The sequence below is a fragment of the Musa acuminata genome, chromosome BXJ2-1 (genome assembly GCF_036884655.1).
Source record: "Musa acuminata AAA Group cultivar baxijiao chromosome BXJ2-1, Cavendish_Baxijiao_AAA, whole genome shotgun sequence".
Lineage (NCBI taxonomy): Eukaryota > Viridiplantae > Streptophyta > Magnoliopsida > Zingiberales > Musaceae > Musa > Musa acuminata.
The window spans coordinates 7,627,985-7,644,788 of record NC_088338.1 but is presented as its reverse complement, the minus strand read 5'-3'; the positions used below and the strand labels follow the sequence as shown (position 1 = coordinate 7,644,788).

Here is a 16,804-nt window from a genome sequence, read left to right as displayed (position 1 = left end):
TATAGTCACCTCATTGTCTGTGCTGTTTTCAGGATACACTTTCTGCTTTGTTTTCTCTATATATTCAAGACATTAGCACTGGACAAGACATGGCAGATCCCAGCTGGTTGGGGAGACAGGGTATTGCTTTGGCACTTCACTCAGCTGCAGATGTTTTCAGAACAAAAGATCTTCCAGTTGTCATGACATTTCTGATATCACGTGCTTTGGTAAGTTTTTTGTCCTTGCCCAATTATTTCCATGCATCATTGTCCTATTGCACCATTGATGTATACATTTTTTTTATATGCCTGTAAACAAGATTATTGCAGCCAAGATTTTAAATATCAGTCAGACCAAGATTTACCTGTTGATATTCAACTGTCGAACCAAGTAATAGTATTGAAATTTAGAGCTTGATGCCTGTGCATACACTATAAAGGTCCGTGTACAGCCTACTATCCTAGTATTATACTGATCCAATTGATTACCAAATGGTGTTGGACCAGTGTATAAAACGTTGATTGCAGCCAATGTTTTTAAGAAAGGTTTCAAAATTCGATGGTGCTAGCCTGTATGGACCGTTGTTTACCAGTTAATCAAATACGGGATTAAAACATATGGCTTGAAACTCCTACAATACTATTTATTTGTATTTATTATTATTTTTTATAAGAATATGGTACCTAACTATTACCAGATTATCTTGGGTTTAAGAATTGCTATCTGCCAGGAAATGGCAATCCTTGATTTATGCAATTTTCTGATGTATGTTGATGATGATTTGAATAAAATATGGAATAAAAGTTAGATCCATCATGGAAGTGGCAATTAATTAAATCTATGTAAATCATCGCTTGATGTATTAAAATCTGGATAAAAGTTATGCTATTCTTGCTTTCTAGGTGGTATTTATCTTCAGCTACTACTTGCTGGGTTTCCAGTTCCTGGTTTTACAGGTTCCTTGCTGCTTGACATGGAAACTAGACAACTGGGAAGAGTGATGACAAAAATTGAAATATGAAAGAGAGTGGATGAGAGAATTATGACGTCCGAATGATGAATTATAACTGTCCTCTTTCATATTTATGTTTCTCACTTTCATGCACAGGACATTTGAGCATATTTTGCAATAGGAAGGGTAAAATAAGCTTACTACAGTGCCAGTATTAGTTAAAAGTCAAAACATGCATACTTTGGTTCTTTGAGTGGTATACTTGATGCAATTAGCACAATCTGAAACTTAGAATCCATGGTAACCATAATCATCCAAGCAACAATGAGCAGTAGGTATTAGACACTGTACTGATTGTATGCTAGTAAAAAATTTTAGGCAGCTGATGTGGGGTTTTTCACAAGTACTATTATCCTTGGTGAAGACCATGATAATAAGATATTTCTGATAAACTCTCTGTGCTGATATTGAGTGGTTCTATCCATGTCTGGTAATTATTTTAGTAATTGTCACTTCTTTGTGTGTTATCATTAATTAATATAAAGTACTATTTGCTCCATATTCAATTTCAGGCAGATCCTAATGTGGATGTTCGTACAAGAATGATAAATGCTGGTATTAGGATTATCGACAAGCATGGAAAAGAAAATGTTCTATTACTTTTCCCTATATTTGACAGTTACTTGAATAAGAAGGTACACACTCAATTAACTATTAATTTGCATATATATATATATTTGTTGTGAACTGACACAGCCAATGTTCTGAAATATTTGAATGGCACAAATGCTGACTTAATATTCTGCATATTTTGTCTTTAGACATCTGATGAAGAAAAATATGATCTTGTGAGAGAAGGTGTTGTTATTTTCACTGGAGCACTTGCAAAACATTTGGCTAAGGTGTGTAATCGTCATCTGGAATTGGGATGGTTCTGTGTTGCTGTTTTACTGGGTTTGCCTTTCCAGATATAAATTGGTTCTTTATTGTTTAATTGGCTTAGCCTAAGAATTTGTATTTCAAGCAGGATGATCCAAAAGTCCATACTGTTATTGAGAAATTGCTGGATGTTCTGAACACCCCCTCTGAGGCAGTTCAACGAGCAGTTTCTGATTGTTTATCTCCATTAATGGCATCAAAACAGGTAACTGTTGGTACAATCAATTTTGGTTGGTATAGTCGTTCTTGACGTTTTTTCTTGTTTAAGATTTTTTTTTCATGAAATTGCATTTGGTATTATCAGGAAGATGGCCAGGCACTTGTTTCTAAACTTCTAGATCGGTTGATGAAAAGTGAGAAGTATGGGGAGCGCCGTGGTGCAGCCTTTGGACTTGCCGGTGTAGCTAAAGGTTTTAAAGTATCTTCCTTGAAGAAGTATGGCATTGTAGCAGCCCTGCATGAAGGTTTACAAGACAGGTTTGTTTGTTTACCTGTGTGGTTTGTTGTCTGGGTCTGTCTAAAGTTTCACTGCAATTACATTACCATTGTGGCATGGACCCTCATGTTGATACTGTGTCACTATTGTCTGAACCAAGGTTCGCAATACCGTACCGTACCGGTATTTCGACCTGGGCTCGGTACCGGTACGGTACGGTGTACCGAGTGGTACACCTGGGTATACCGAGTACTGTAGCACTGAAACTGCTACAGTGCTACAGTACCTCGAACCGGTAACAATCGGTCCGCGTACCGAAAACCTGTCGGATTGGTACGTACCGCCTGTACCGGGCGGTACGGCTCGGTACGGCAGACCCTGGTCTGAACCTGCCTGAAATTCCTGGAAGCTAAAAAGTTATGATGTCAGCGATCTGATGCATTTTGCCGCGTGAGGCAACTTATCCTTTAAAGTTATAATTTTGTGATTAGCAATAAGTTATAAGCATAGTATACGGAAATGTTGCTTCTTTTGTTAGACTTTGGCGCATGTCTGTTTTTTAGGATTCTATCAACTAAATTTCAAGGAACAGTTTACAACTACTCCATCACCACCACTAAAATTTCTTGCATGTAGGATTATTCTTATCAATAGTTTTAAAGTTATATACATAATGCTCTGATTAGCACATCTACTTCTGCATATTCTTGGCTGAGCGTTCGTTGCTTTTGGGTATGTAAAGCTTATGGCTGTACTTTTTGATGTGTAGAATCTATTGTTTGATGTTCATTGATTGTCCTTTCCAAAAAAAAAACTTTACCCATTTTGAGTTGAAGTGTATATCTGAGCACTGTTTCTTGCTTTTAAAGCTCAAAAAAGTGTCTCCATATGATATTTTGTCATCCTTTTTGTGAAAATATTTTGTTGCCAAACTGTAGGCTTCTTTTTTTGGTCATGCGATGAAGGCAAAGATTGGAAGGCTTTTAACAGTCTTGTCAAATTTGATATCGTATGAAATAATTAGGCTACATCAATTCCCTTGAAGATTGCCATCTCCGGCATGGGAACATGCTGTTACCTTTCTGTTATTGTAAGAGTCCATGTTGTGTTGATTTGCATGTACTTATGTTGGCTAGTTTGAGTGAAAAATTCTGTCACTCTAACGCAAGTTGGCGTTGCATGTTCTGTGACACTTTTGATCCCTAATTTTTGGCATGACAGCAGGGAGGAGTACAGTGCTAGAGGGAAGCAGAAGGGGATATTAAAATAATTCAATTCATTAGCACGCCATTTTTAATATGAAAGGAACATATTTGTTTTTTTCTGTTTTGCTTGGTGTCTTTGCATGTTTTACTTTGTTTATGCCTAAATCTTGTTTTTTTTTTTCTTCACATGTTTGTTAATAGTGTGTTACATCTATTGTGCATTAAACTTCATTGTATTGGACTCTCACATTTTTTCTTCACAGAAATTCAGCAAAGTCTCGTGAAGGAGCTTTACTCGGATTCGAGTGTCTTTGTGAAAAGCTTGGTAGATTGTTTGAGCCGTAAGTATAGTAAGTTTTCTGCTTGTTAGATCTCACTGGAGTTTTATTTAATCATTTTAATTGTATATGTTGCCTTTCAGGTATGTAATTCAAATGCTACCACTGCTTTTGGTTTCTTTTTCTGATCAAGTCCTAGCTGTACGCGAAGCTTCTGAGTGTGCTGCTCGTGCAATGATGTCACGTCTGACTGGTTATGGAGTGAAGCTTATTCTCCCTTCTCTTCTTAAGGTGCTTGCTTGTCTTGTGATTTGTAGGCCTAACAAATGCTGGGTTTCAAGTGTCTTATCTAATTTGTGATATTGGACTTCCCTATCATTTCCTTCAATTTGGATGAAAATTTTGTTTTCTTTCTTGAAGCTACTTCACTTGAATACTGGAAACATGGCCTAGATTTATGTGTGGATCTAGACAAGATGTAGGTCCGCAAGCTCTTGGTTGCGTCCTTGAGAATCTATGTCAATGTTGGTCAGATTTGTGCTGAACTTGGCTAAATCCATGCGGTTCTAGCTTAATTCTATGTGGATCAAGACTGGATCCAGGGTTTGCCGTACCGAGCCGTACCGCCCGGTACGGGCGGTACGTACCGGTCCGACAAGTTGTCGGTACGTGGACCGCCCTGTACCGGTCCGCACTGTAGCAGTGCTACAGTAACACTGTAGCGCACTGTAGCAGTGCTACAGTGCTCGGTACACCTCGGTGTACCGCTCGGTACACCTCGGTATACCGGTCGGTACACCCGTACCGTACCGTACCGAGCATGAGTCGAAACGCCGGTACGGTACGGTACGGCGAACCTTGTTGGATTCATGTAGATCCAGCTTGTATGCAAGTAGATTATGCAAATTACATGTAGACGTTATCTTAATTAAACAACAATGCAAGGCTTATTATCTGATCTAAACTTGTTGAGTTTGCTGAATAACTTAGCAGACCTGTGAAAAACTATCACAAAGCTTTGTATTCTTCATGGTTTCTGTAAGCAAGGTGCCGGTGGATGACTCGCTTGTAATTTGTTTAGGGGCTAGAGGATAAGGCATGGCGAACTAAGCAAAATAGCGTGCAGCTGCTTGGTGCTATGGCATACTGTGCACCTGAGCAACTTTCTCAGTGCTTGCCCAGGATTGTTCCCAAACTAACTGAGGTGTCTTATTATTAAACACTTTGGTTGAGCTTATGAATTCTCTTTTTCTTAACATATAGTATATTTTACTATATCAATTGACTGAAAATTATTGTAGGTACTGACTGACACACACCCTAAAGTTCAAGCTGCCGGACAGACTGCTCTTCAGCAAGTATAGATTTCTTTCGTGTGTTTGCAGTTCGACATATCTCTGGCTTTTACTATAACAGGTGTTGCATGTTTTTTGTTGATCAGGTTGGTAGTGTCATAAAAAATCCAGAAATATCTGCACTTGTCCCAACCCTGCTGATGGGTCTAACTGACCCTAATGAGTACACAAAGCACTCTCTTGACATCCTTCTTCAAGTGAGTTCTATATACATATTTTATAGTTCTGCTAGTATGTAACTTTTTTGATTTTCTATTTTGATTTATTTTTTTGTAGTAGTTTAATGCTTTTGATTACTTTTGCAGACAACTTTCATCAACTCAGTTGATGCACCGTCCTTGGCGTTATTGGTGCCTATTGTTCATAGAGGATTAAGGGAGAGAAGTGCTGACACAAAAAAAAAAGCTGCCCAAATTGCTGGAAATATGTGTTCTTTAGTGACTGAACCAAAGGATATGATTCCATATATAGGATTACTACTTCCGGAGATCAAGAAGGTGGAAACTCCTTGAGCATGTTACTTTACCATTCAAATAAAATAAAAATAAGAGACCTCTATTATATGAAGAAATTGGCTCTTGGCATTTTTTAAAATTTTTTATTCTCTTTCTGGAATCAGGTTTTGGTTGATCCTATTCCAGAAGTTCGGTCTGTCGCAGCAAGGGCACTTGGATCTCTTATCAGGGGAATGGGAGAAGAGAATTTTCCGGATCTTGTATCATGGTTATTAGAGACACTTAAATCTGACAGCAGCAATGTTGAGCGTTCTGGAGCTGCTCAAGGGCTTAGTGAGGTTTGGATTCCTTTGGAATCATTCAACTTAGTCTTGATTTATTTTTTGTTTATTTTTATCTTTTAGCATCGTGATAAGTGATTTTGCTATTGAGTCTTGTATATTGAACTATATACATTAGTTATCATTTCAAGTTCATCAGTTATCCTATTATTTCGATAGAGTATAAGATAAGAGAGAATCACTTAAGATGGTATGGATATGTGCTTTGGAGACTTATGGATATAGTAATTAGAAGAAATGCAATGATTAATGTTAGTGGTAAGAGGAGAGACAGAGAAAGACATAAAAAAATCTTATTAAAAAATATAAATAATGATTGAAATACTCTAAACTTAACTAAATATATGATTTTTTACAGATCTCAATGGTGGCAAAAGATCCTTGCAACCAACCCCAAATAGTTGGAACTTACAGCTTTGTTATTGTTGTATCCTATTAGGTCTAGTCCAAATGATACGATAATTGGCCTAGTATTTTGCACAATGAGGGGTTAGAATAGAAAAAGACTATCGGTGAACAACGTTAGGACACAAGTCATGACGCCATCATTGGGTTAGGCCTCACATGCACCATAGTCTGGTTTTGTGCTATGTATGGTCCCGACGAGGACGTCAAGCCCCTTACTATGGGGGAGATTATAACATCTGATTTAGTCCCATGTCATGACAAATCATATTTTATAATTCCTTTATTCTTTATTGGTTTAGTTTATGAAATATTCTTTTTAAATATTGATTTACCATCTGATTTGTCTTTCTTTCATTGCTTAGTTTTGAGCCATATCATTGATTTAGTGATCAAATTAGCGATTTCTTTCTTCTGAAATATGTTGTAATAGTAACCATTTCATATTCTTCTCATTGGACTTAGAAAATTTAAATGCTACCACCCCACTATATGATCACTGAAGACCATTTATCGAGGAAGAATATTTTATTAGAAATAGTATTAGGGAAATCCCTTTTGATTACCATTGGTTATGAGATTTTTAATTTGCTGTTAGCATGAATATGCCCCAAATGTACTTATATCTCTTTATGTGCTTGGGGAAAGAAACTATCTAGCAGTGTGGCACCTAATTTTTTTTCATGCATTTGGAACCCAGGAAGTATTTGGGAAAATGGTGCCTATCATTTATGCAACTAGTCTCGTATTTTGCTTCTTCGTCACATCTTACGTATCTTCTTTATGGCTTCTTTTTATCTGAAACAAGTGGATTTTAGCAATTCATATGAATTAACATGGAAGTATCAAGTCAATTCTATCATGTCCATATGACCCATCAGTCATGATAGAATTGACATGCATTTGACATGCATTGTGCTTGTATATCATGGAAGCATATATTGCTCGACGACAGTTTGTCACCACGTTTAATTGTTCAAGAGCTCTTTATTTCAAATAAATCTTTGTCCATATGAATTCTAAACCAAATGTTAACATGCCGGGCTTGACATGGTTTATCTTCTGTTTGTGTATGGAATATGGACCAAGTCTTGTTCTAGTAATTTCACACCAATTTACTGTAGAAAATTCAGGATCCTTGATTGAATCAGTCAAAATTGACTATATTTGGAGCAAAATAATTGTTAGTGAGTTTGTCAAATAGATGATCTATACCATCTAAAGAAATTAAGTAAATAAATACTCGCTGAATTTTTCAATGACTAATGTAGGAATCAATTCATGATTCTGTTGGTGCAAACCTTGTGTAGCCGATGTTGCAATAGCTTTATCGTCACTGTTCATGTTCAGAGATTGATTTTTTGTGCTTATCGCTCTGTAAGGTGCATGTGCTGTTTTGACGTGGAGTTGGTATGCAGAACAGTGGTCACACTAATTCTCTTGCAGATAGCAACCATTTCCAGGAAGTGAACCTATTTGACCTTCTTGACATCTTAGTGGGTCCAGTATGATTTATATATATTTTTAGCCACAGCTTCGGTCATAGACCACAGCTCCCTTCAACTTGCAACTCTAGCCCTCGTAATTGATTCCAAGTAGTTGTACCATCTAGTGACAGCAATACATACCTTGAATACCTGCAACCAGCATGGGGATTTACAACAAATAGCGAATAACCTTTGAAAATCAACTTTGTTGTTCAGTCAAGTCGTTTTATGTTTACCATGGCATTAAATATTTACAAGAACCCATCAACTGCAGCCCTGGTTTGAAATAAGCTTTCAGAATAGTCATTGTCGTTATGTTCACAACTCTTGTTTTGCTAGGTTTTGGCTGCTCTTGGAAAGGATTACTTTGAGCGCATTCTTCCAGACATCATCAGAAACTGTTCTCATCAACGCGCATCTGTTCGTGATGGGCATTTAACACTTTTTAAGGTAAATCTCTAGTTTTTTTTTTTTTTTTCATTTTCGTCTATCAACCTTTCCTAGCATTTTCTGACTACACTTGTAATGATGTGTAGTACTTGCCGAGATCCTTAGGTGTCGTCTTTCAGAATTATTTACAGATAGTGCTGCCTGCAATTTTGGATGGTAAGTTAACTTTGTTATCCATATATCTTCTTTTATATATGATTCTAAATGTTGATTTCTTTTAGGGCTTGCGGATGAAAATGAATCTGTTCGTGATGCAGCACTCAGTGCTGGCCATGTGTTTGTGGAGCATTATGCAACAACGTTTGCTCCTAAACCTTTCTCTTGTAGTGACTTTATATTTTCCACTTTTAATTACTCATTGATGGGTTACTTTGACCTTTCTTGTGAATATTGAACCAGATCTTTACCCTTGTTGTTGCCTGCTGTCGAAGATGGTATATTTAGTGACAACTGGCGTATACGTCAAAGTTCTATTGAACTTCTTGGCGATCTTCTTTTCAAGGTCTTTATTTTATTTATTTATTTGTGCTTAGTTTTGGAACACGTGCATAAACTTGTGTCTTTGCAGGTCGCAGGAACTTCTGGGAAAGCAACTCTTGAAGGTGGCAGTGATGATGAAGGTGCAAGTACTGAGGCTCATGGCCGTGCAATTATTGATGTACTGGGCAATAAGAAGCGTAATGAAGTTCTTGCTGCAATCTATATGGTTCGTAGTGATGTTAGCTTGACTGTGCGTCAGGTACGCGACATTGCTTTTACTCTGGCATGTTTGCATGGTCAGGTCACAATTGTTATTTTGCTACAAATTCGGGTACTTTTCAACATATGATCCTTATATCATGGTTTCTTGACCAAAATCTGTGACATATATTTATCTCCTTAGGCTGCATTGCACGTGTGGAAGACAATCGTGGCAAATACCCCCAAGACTCTCAAGGAAATAATGCCAATTTTGATGGATACACTTATTTCCTCTCTCGCTTCATCTTCCTCAGAAAGACGGCAGGTTTGTTTTCTAAAAGTACACTGAATGTCATTTAAATTATTTGTTTTTTAAAATTATTCATCAATTATCCATAATATTCAGGTTGCTGGAAGATCTCTTGGTGAGCTTGTTAGGAAGCTTGGTGATAGGGTTTTGCCTTCAATTATCCCAATTCTGGCACAAGGACTGAAAGACTCTGACACTAGTAGAAGACAAGTGAGTTTGTTTTTTGTAATAGTGCATGAATCGAGCTCCAACTGATGTTTGCCAGATGCTACTAACAGGTTGTACTTGCAGTTTAATAAACTTGACATGAAAAGTAATTCATTGGCACATCCACATGTTTGAATAACATTGTCTTTATTCTAAAGTGCCTTTAATGTATGTTTATTCCCATGCTTTATAATCCTTAAGTATTTTAATAAGTGTGCACAACAATAACACCATCTGACATGCTTGAATACTCTCATTCATTTGCCTTTTGTTGGTTGAGACCAAGGAATGCAATTCCGGATAATGCACCAATACAAATTACGTTCATATGTAGTATTGTACAAACTGGTTTGGCAAAATTGCATTCTTTAGTTGAGAGTCTGAGACAACTAGATAACTTAACACTGTTCAATAATATGAAGCCTATTTATAGTTTATCCACTGAGGTCTTTTATCATCTTTTTGTGGTGGTTCTTGGTCCACCAATTTTTGGGTTGTTGATAACTTGATATTGACAAGTATGTTGCCAGTACTGGTGCAGTTTGTTCTAACGTTGCCCATATTATGATTTGATAAGTATGGTCATTCCTTTCCAAATTGTTCCATGTTCTGGTTGGGTTTGATCGAGATTCTAGTCAAAGTTTTTGGGAAACAGTTTTTTATTTTTGGTTTTTGTTCTGTCATGTGAAATGAATTATTAGCCTTTGTTTATTGACATGATACTTTGGTTCTGGTAAATATTTATGTTACCCTTGTTCAACTTGTGCTTCTACAGGGTGTATGCATTGGTCTGAGTGAAGTGATGGCAAGTGCTGGTAAACACCAGTTACTGAATTTCATGGATGAGCTTATCCCTACAATTCGTACAGCTCTGTGTGATAGGTTTGAGAATCTTTTTCCTCCTTGCATTTGACTTTTCATCTTATTTTTTCAATATTTATTTCTAGTTGGTCACTTTCGGATGTATTACAGCATGCCAGAGGTCCGTGAATCAGCAGGCTTAGCATTTAGTACACTTTACAAGGTGCAACCTTTTGCCCACCTGGATGTGCCTTTATCATCAATTGATAGGAGTTGATAATGAAAATTTCTTGTTGCAGAGTGCTGGAATGCAAGCAATTGATGAAATTGTTCCTACACTCCTGCATGCATTAGAAGATGATGCAAGCTCTGATACAGCTCTCGATGGACTTAAACAGATATTGAGGTTAATATTTTAGATACTGTTTGACTTTTCCATTTTTATGTAAATATGCATGGACTTGTTTGTTTGAAACCTGGAATGTTCATTCCTTGTTTGTTTCAGTGTCAGGACAGCAGCAGTTTTACCTCACATCTTGCCTAAACTAGTGCAGCTTCCTCTTTCGTAAGTTACTCTTTTTCTTTTTCTCTTTCTCTTTCTATATGTATCCACTTGGAATTTGGCATCCAAGTTCTTACTAATCCTGTTCGTATGGTGCAGTGCTTTTAACGCTCATGCTTTGGGAGCTTTGGCAGAAGTTGCTGGAGCTGGTCTTAACGCTCATATTGGAACAATTCTTCCACCATTGATCGTTGCAATGGGTGATGATGATTTGGTAAAATGATTTATCTCTTAGATTATCTACCACATATACTACTGATTGTAAATTTGAACACATTCATGACCACTAAAGTTTTCCATGAATTAGAAACCTGGTACCCGAACCTGATTATTTTATGTAATGCCTACTCTTGTTCACTGGTACCAAAATCTGGTGATTGATATTTGTTATCTAATGCTTTTTTTTTGCTATTAGTTTTGCTTTCAATATATTTGTAAATTTGAGGTTTGGGTTTAGTTCAATTCATCATTGATTAAAGCAAGGATTGCAATTTTGTGACCGTTACTGGTGTACTGACCGTTGACAGTGTACCAACACATGATATAGTGGTATGTACCGAAGAGGAAGGAAGAATAAGGAGAAGAGGAAGGAAGAGGAGGGAGAGGAAGGAAGAAGAGGAGGCGATGGAGGAAGAGGAGGAAGAGAAAGAGGAAGAAGAAGAAGATGCAGTGGAGGAAGAGGAGGGGGAGAGGGAGATGATGGAGGAGGAGGAAGAGGAAGGAAGAAGAAGAGGCAGTGGAGGAAGGACTAAGAGGAGGCCATGGAGGAAGAGGAAGGAGGAGAAGAAGATGAGTATCTCCGGTCGATGACGCATGGTCCTGCTAGGTGGTAGGCTGCAGCAGGTGGCAGGGAGGTGAGGGAGACAACATGTTGAGTCGAGGCTCATGATTAGGGAGATGAGGGCGAGAAATTTTTTTTCGTTTTTACATGACCTGGACAGGACCGCCCAAAATGGTCGGTCTCATACTGATTCACCCGGACCGGTAAATACCTAAACCGTAAACCCTAAATATCTGTCTGGTCAAAAAGAATTCTTTGGTTTAAAGGCCAATATTTGTGATAATCTTTGGCACAAATTGTTTCTATAATTTGTGATAATCTTTGGTTTAAAGGTGTTCTTGTTAGTTGAGTTCCATGCAACATTTATTTTCCATAATTTGTGTACAAGAAATGATTTTCAGTTTTGATGGTACCAACTGTCTTTATGACTTACTGATTACCTTATTGGTTAAAGGTTTATTTATTAATGATGTTGTTAAGCCCATCCAGGACCACAAAGGCCTCCTGTTTCATACATAAGTCTATCTGTTGTGTGAAGGCTTGGAGAATGATCCTTTCATATGCTTATGGCTTGCTCAATTTTTTAACACTTTCAGCTGCCAAACTTCTGCAAAACTGGCAGTGTCTTGCTTGCTTGTGCCGAAACTCCTGTGCATTAGAAAGGTTCCTTATAATTTATTAGCAACTCTTGTAGTTTATTTGCTCATACCTATGGCCACAGAAACTTTGGCCACGGATTTGTGAAGGAAAGTTGAGTGGATATATTCATTTGTCATAATCCTTGCTATTGTTATGGGTTCTTGGGGGAACTGTGACTGTTGAGGTCCATCTGACTCATCGCATGTGACTGTGGCAACATGTGATGGGCCTTTGAACTGTAGACTTTTATGATTTCTCACTTGGCTTCAAATGATAAAAAAAAAGGGATTGGGTAGGTTCAAATCAAATAAATTCTAGATCTGGATTGAACGAGGGAGTCTTTGGCTTTAGCCATTGCAACTGCCACTTGGTTCAATACCTATCAGATATTGTATACATAATTTTAACTTTTTAAGCATAAATTAAAATTTTTCTTTCACAAACTATTTAGTCATTTCTTATCATAATATTTCTCTCATCATTATCACATGCTGATCATCACTTTTGCCTTCATAATGATAAAAGTGGATTAAGGGATGAGACAAAATTTCAGACACTTGTGTACCTTGTCTGATAATGCACCAGTTGACTCAAAATCACTGAGTATCCTTTTGATTACTATTGACGTATATTGTCTTTGGGTGTCTTATTGCCAAACCTTTATTGTATTTGAGCCAATCCACTCATAACATATGGTATGTATCCCAATCATAGATAATTTTACGGTCTATGTTGGTAATTCCAGCACTTATACAATTTCAAATCTCATTATAAATCATCTTTTTTTTTTAGGCATGTTTTTTAGTTGTCTGATAATCAAACATTTTGACTACTTTGTAGTGTAAGGTTGGTGACTTGAACTTCTTCCAGTATACAGTGTTGCTAATTTCAAATCTCATTATAAAGCATATTTTTTCTTTAGGCATGTTTTTTAGTTGTCTGATAATCAAACATTTTGACTACTTTGTAGTGTAAGGTTGGTGACTTGAACTTCTTCCAGTATACAGTGTTACTCATTTACATCTGGCTCAAGTAGAAGGATTATAGTTGTTCTATTTTGCCAAAGTTGGATACTACATCTTGTTGCTAAATCTACTTGTCAAATGTTAGGATGTTCGAAATTCTGCAAAGAAGGCTGCAGAAACTGTTGTGCTAGTTATTGATGAGGAAGGCGTTGATTCCTTAATCTCAGAGCTCCATAAAGGAGTTGCTGATAACCAGGTTTTGTTGCAGCAATTGTATCAAGTTATATTGGTTTTGTCCCTGTTTTTTCCCATGTTATTAATCAACAAGTCCTCTGCACAGGCTCTGATGCGAAGAGGTTCTTCATACTTGATAGGCTATTTTTTCAAAAATAGCAAGTTATATTTGGTTGATGAAGCCTCCAACATGATCTATACTCTTGTTACTATGTTAAGTGATTCGGATTCAGCTACTGTTGCGGTAAATCTATAGAAGTTTATATTATTCCATATGTACTTAGGTTCTCAACAGTCATTATACTGATTCTCTAGCTAACAGGTAGCTTGGGAAGCTTTAGCAAGGGTTGTTGGATCGGTTCCCAAGGAGCTCCTCTCTTCATATATCAAACTTGTCCGTGATGCTGTCTCTACTGCTAGAGATAAAGAGCGGAGAAAAAGAAAGGTACCAGTTTTCTCTTCTGAAAGTGATTGGCAATATATGCCATAACTCAACGGCTAATTTCATTTAGTTGTTTGTCATACTTGGCCCCTGATGCAAAGATTAATTGATGTTTCAGGGAGGATCAATTCTTATACCTGGGTTCTGTCTTCCTAAAGCTCTTCAACCTCTGCTGCCAATCTTTCTTCAGGTACCTTAACTTGTCTGATTTTCCACACTGGCGAACAAGGATTAAAAAATTGTTTCATTCCAAGTGCTGGTTGGCTGATGGACCAGCATGACACATTATACCGCTAAGAAGAAAATTTTTAAATAATTTTTAAGTTGTCTGATTTATGTCATTATGGTTGGACCCTTGAATTGATAATCACCAGTATACAAATCTAGGCTTGGAAATAGTATTGTTTTATACTCCAAAAGAGTGTATGAGTTAGATTTGTTTGAGAACTGTATATATCAAAACTAGAGCATTGCAGAAGTTCAATGCCCAATAAATCACTAATAATGTAACCATGTCAACCAAAATTCTTTTTTTCCTCTTTCTTGATAGTGGATGACATACAAAAGTAGCAAAATAGTTTTTGGATTGGGTTTTGGAACTAAGTTTGTATTATGGTTATGTTCTTCAGAAATGTCCAAGGATTTTTTCTTTTTTGTGTGTTTGTATGTGTGTGGCTCTGCAGAAGAAAAGTAAAAATTTGTAAGAATGGAGGGGGATGGCAGCCAGTTTTTCACAGATTCTAGTTAATTCTTTTCTTGAGTTCTGTTAAGAGTTCATTTAGCACAATTTTTAAAATAATATACAGACCAACATGCTCATGAAATATAATAGTATAGTAAGCAAGGTCTGCAATACCGAATGAGACGGCCCGTACCAGGCGGTATGTATCGGTCTATCAATAGACCGGCACACTGACCGCTCGCTACTGAGCGGTACCATCGATTGAGGCGTTATCGTCGTCGATTGAGGCATTATCGTCGACGGTGACCGAGGGAGAAGAAAGAAGCGGGAGAAGAGGAAGAAAGAAATAGGAAAAAAAAGGGAGAACCTGGAGGTCGTTGCTCTCCTCGTCTGTCGGCGACTTTTCATCCGCACATAGGAGAAGAGGCATTGGCGTCGCAGTGCGGAGAGAGGCGAAGATTTTTTTTTTCTTCTCTTCTCGGGCGACGTTGTCGGCAATTTTTTTTTTTATTTGCGCCATCACCCTGTATAGAGGTAAACCGAGCGGTTTACCTATATATATATATATATGTATATATATGTATATATGTATATATATGTATATATGTATATATGTATATATGTATATATGTGTGTATATATGTATATATATATATATATATAGAGAGAGAGAGAGAGAGCGGTATACTGAAATACATCGCTCGGTATATAGTACCGTACCGTACCGAATAAATCTTGAAATTTTGGTACGGTACGAAATTTCAATCCTTGATACTAAGATCCTTAACTTAATAGTATTTTTGTTTCTTATTGTTGTCAAAAGAAGTTTTGATGGTGCATAATTAGATATTGAGCTTGTAACATATTTGTGATTGGTTTGGCTTCATTTGATATATTGTGCATTTTCATCCACTTAATATATAAAGCTTTGAAAAGTTTCAACTTTATCGAAAACCTCTTGACCTCTAGAATATTAATTTGTGAAAACAGAATTTGGTTTTTTTTCCCGTCCAATCTTTATAGAAACTGAATTATCTGACTGTATAAACAATTTCCCAGTCGATACAAAGCCCCAAAAACAGACAAAAGAAAGTGGGGTTTCTGAAATTTCTGTAGATCATTGAGAGATAACAACATCAAGAAGCTGTAACGACCTGTTGAAAGAATTAACATACAAAAGGGCCACCATCTTTTTCCTGCAAAAAAGGGATGCAAATTTGCATCTGTAGTCAATCAAGTACAGTTTGCAGAGATCCAAAGCCCAATGGAGAGGAAGGTGAATTGGTGGAAAACTGTTATCAGTAAGGAGCTCTTTCAAGTTGAGGTTTGAAGGCAAAATCTGGTTTCTGAGGAGTCATCAGCCTGTTATCCCCAGCATACCTTTAATCCATTGTGCAACATGGATCTTTTCGTGCCACTGGACTTTTTTAAGCAATATTGCTGGGCAAGCTAAGAGCAAAGAAATATCATTGTACTGTTTTTAATATGTTTTACTGAAGTCTCCCTTTACCTCTCCTACCAGTAATCCTAGCTGGCCCACCTTATCTGTGGTTAGCAGTGAATGTATGGATTTATTCTCAAGTTCACAACCACATGCATCAAAATCTTTTACTATATTATGTCAGTATCAAAGAATATCTGTTAATAGGTGGATCTTCTTGTGATTCTAAGGCTTCTGATAAACTTCTAATATGTCATATACCTACAAAATCAGAAATATCATCAGTTTCTTCTGATTGTTTTTTATTCTATGTCCTTCAAATTAGGTACTTAGATATGCATCCAAGTTAGGTTCTCGTGTGTGCACATGAATGTGTTTAGTGTACCCAATCATATTGCATCACCTCCAAGTTTAGCATGGCCGAGCTTTTTGATATAGGATTTTTCTTAATTCATGATTCACTTAAATTAATTTCTGGATGACTAGAACATTCTGTTGTAAGCTTGAAACATATGGCGTAGCCAAGAGTTTTCTGTCTGTATACATAACTTTTGCAGTCAAGAACCTACTTCGGCAAGACTGATATATGACTCTCTATGACTGCCAGGGTCTAATTAATGGCTCCGCTGAAATGAGAGAACAAGCAGCTCTGGGCTTGGGCGAGTTAATTGCTCTTACAAGCGAACAAACACTTAAGGAGTTTGTTGTTCCTATTACTGGGTATTGACTCTTCTACAAAAGTTTGATTTCAAATGTAGATTCAAAAATAGACAA

General features: G+C 37.0%; 1 protein-coding gene across 2 annotated transcripts in view; it reads left to right on the top strand.

Annotated features, from left to right (window-relative positions):
- LOC135598717 (protein ILITYHIA-like) overlaps window positions 1-16,804 on the top strand; it is a 38,599-nt gene that overhangs the window by 18,598 nt on the left and 3,197 nt on the right. For both annotated transcript variants that reach the window (XR_010481677.1, XM_065092960.1), the window contains exons 24-52: window positions 33-209; window positions 1,507-1,629; window positions 1,756-1,836; window positions 1,962-2,078; window positions 2,178-2,350; window positions 3,778-3,855; window positions 3,936-4,083; window positions 4,874-4,996; window positions 5,094-5,150; window positions 5,234-5,344; window positions 5,453-5,644; window positions 5,767-5,940; window positions 8,175-8,285; window positions 8,372-8,441; window positions 8,507-8,585; window positions 8,685-8,787; window positions 8,854-9,024; window positions 9,169-9,291; window positions 9,373-9,486; window positions 10,259-10,365; window positions 10,456-10,507; window positions 10,584-10,690; window positions 10,790-10,849; window positions 10,946-11,060; window positions 13,377-13,487; window positions 13,572-13,709; window positions 13,788-13,910; window positions 14,026-14,097; window positions 16,638-16,750. Coding sequence is in view for 1 of the 2 variants with exons in the window: in XM_065092960.1 (XP_064949032.1) it covers window positions 33-209; window positions 1,507-1,629; window positions 1,756-1,836; window positions 1,962-2,078; window positions 2,178-2,350; window positions 3,778-3,855; window positions 3,936-4,083; window positions 4,874-4,996; window positions 5,094-5,150; window positions 5,234-5,344; window positions 5,453-5,644; window positions 5,767-5,940; window positions 8,175-8,285; window positions 8,372-8,441; window positions 8,507-8,585; window positions 8,685-8,787; window positions 8,854-9,024; window positions 9,169-9,291; window positions 9,373-9,486; window positions 10,259-10,365; window positions 10,456-10,507; window positions 10,584-10,690; window positions 10,790-10,849; window positions 10,946-11,060; window positions 13,377-13,487; window positions 13,572-13,709; window positions 13,788-13,910; window positions 14,026-14,097; window positions 16,638-16,750 (3,323 nt within the window). In the remaining variant the exon portion in view is untranslated. The remainder of the gene's footprint in view (window positions 1-32; window positions 210-1,506; window positions 1,630-1,755; window positions 1,837-1,961; window positions 2,079-2,177; window positions 2,351-3,777; window positions 3,856-3,935; window positions 4,084-4,873; window positions 4,997-5,093; window positions 5,151-5,233; window positions 5,345-5,452; window positions 5,645-5,766; window positions 5,941-8,174; window positions 8,286-8,371; window positions 8,442-8,506; window positions 8,586-8,684; window positions 8,788-8,853; window positions 9,025-9,168; window positions 9,292-9,372; window positions 9,487-10,258; window positions 10,366-10,455; window positions 10,508-10,583; window positions 10,691-10,789; window positions 10,850-10,945; window positions 11,061-13,376; window positions 13,488-13,571; window positions 13,710-13,787; window positions 13,911-14,025; window positions 14,098-16,637; window positions 16,751-16,804) is intronic.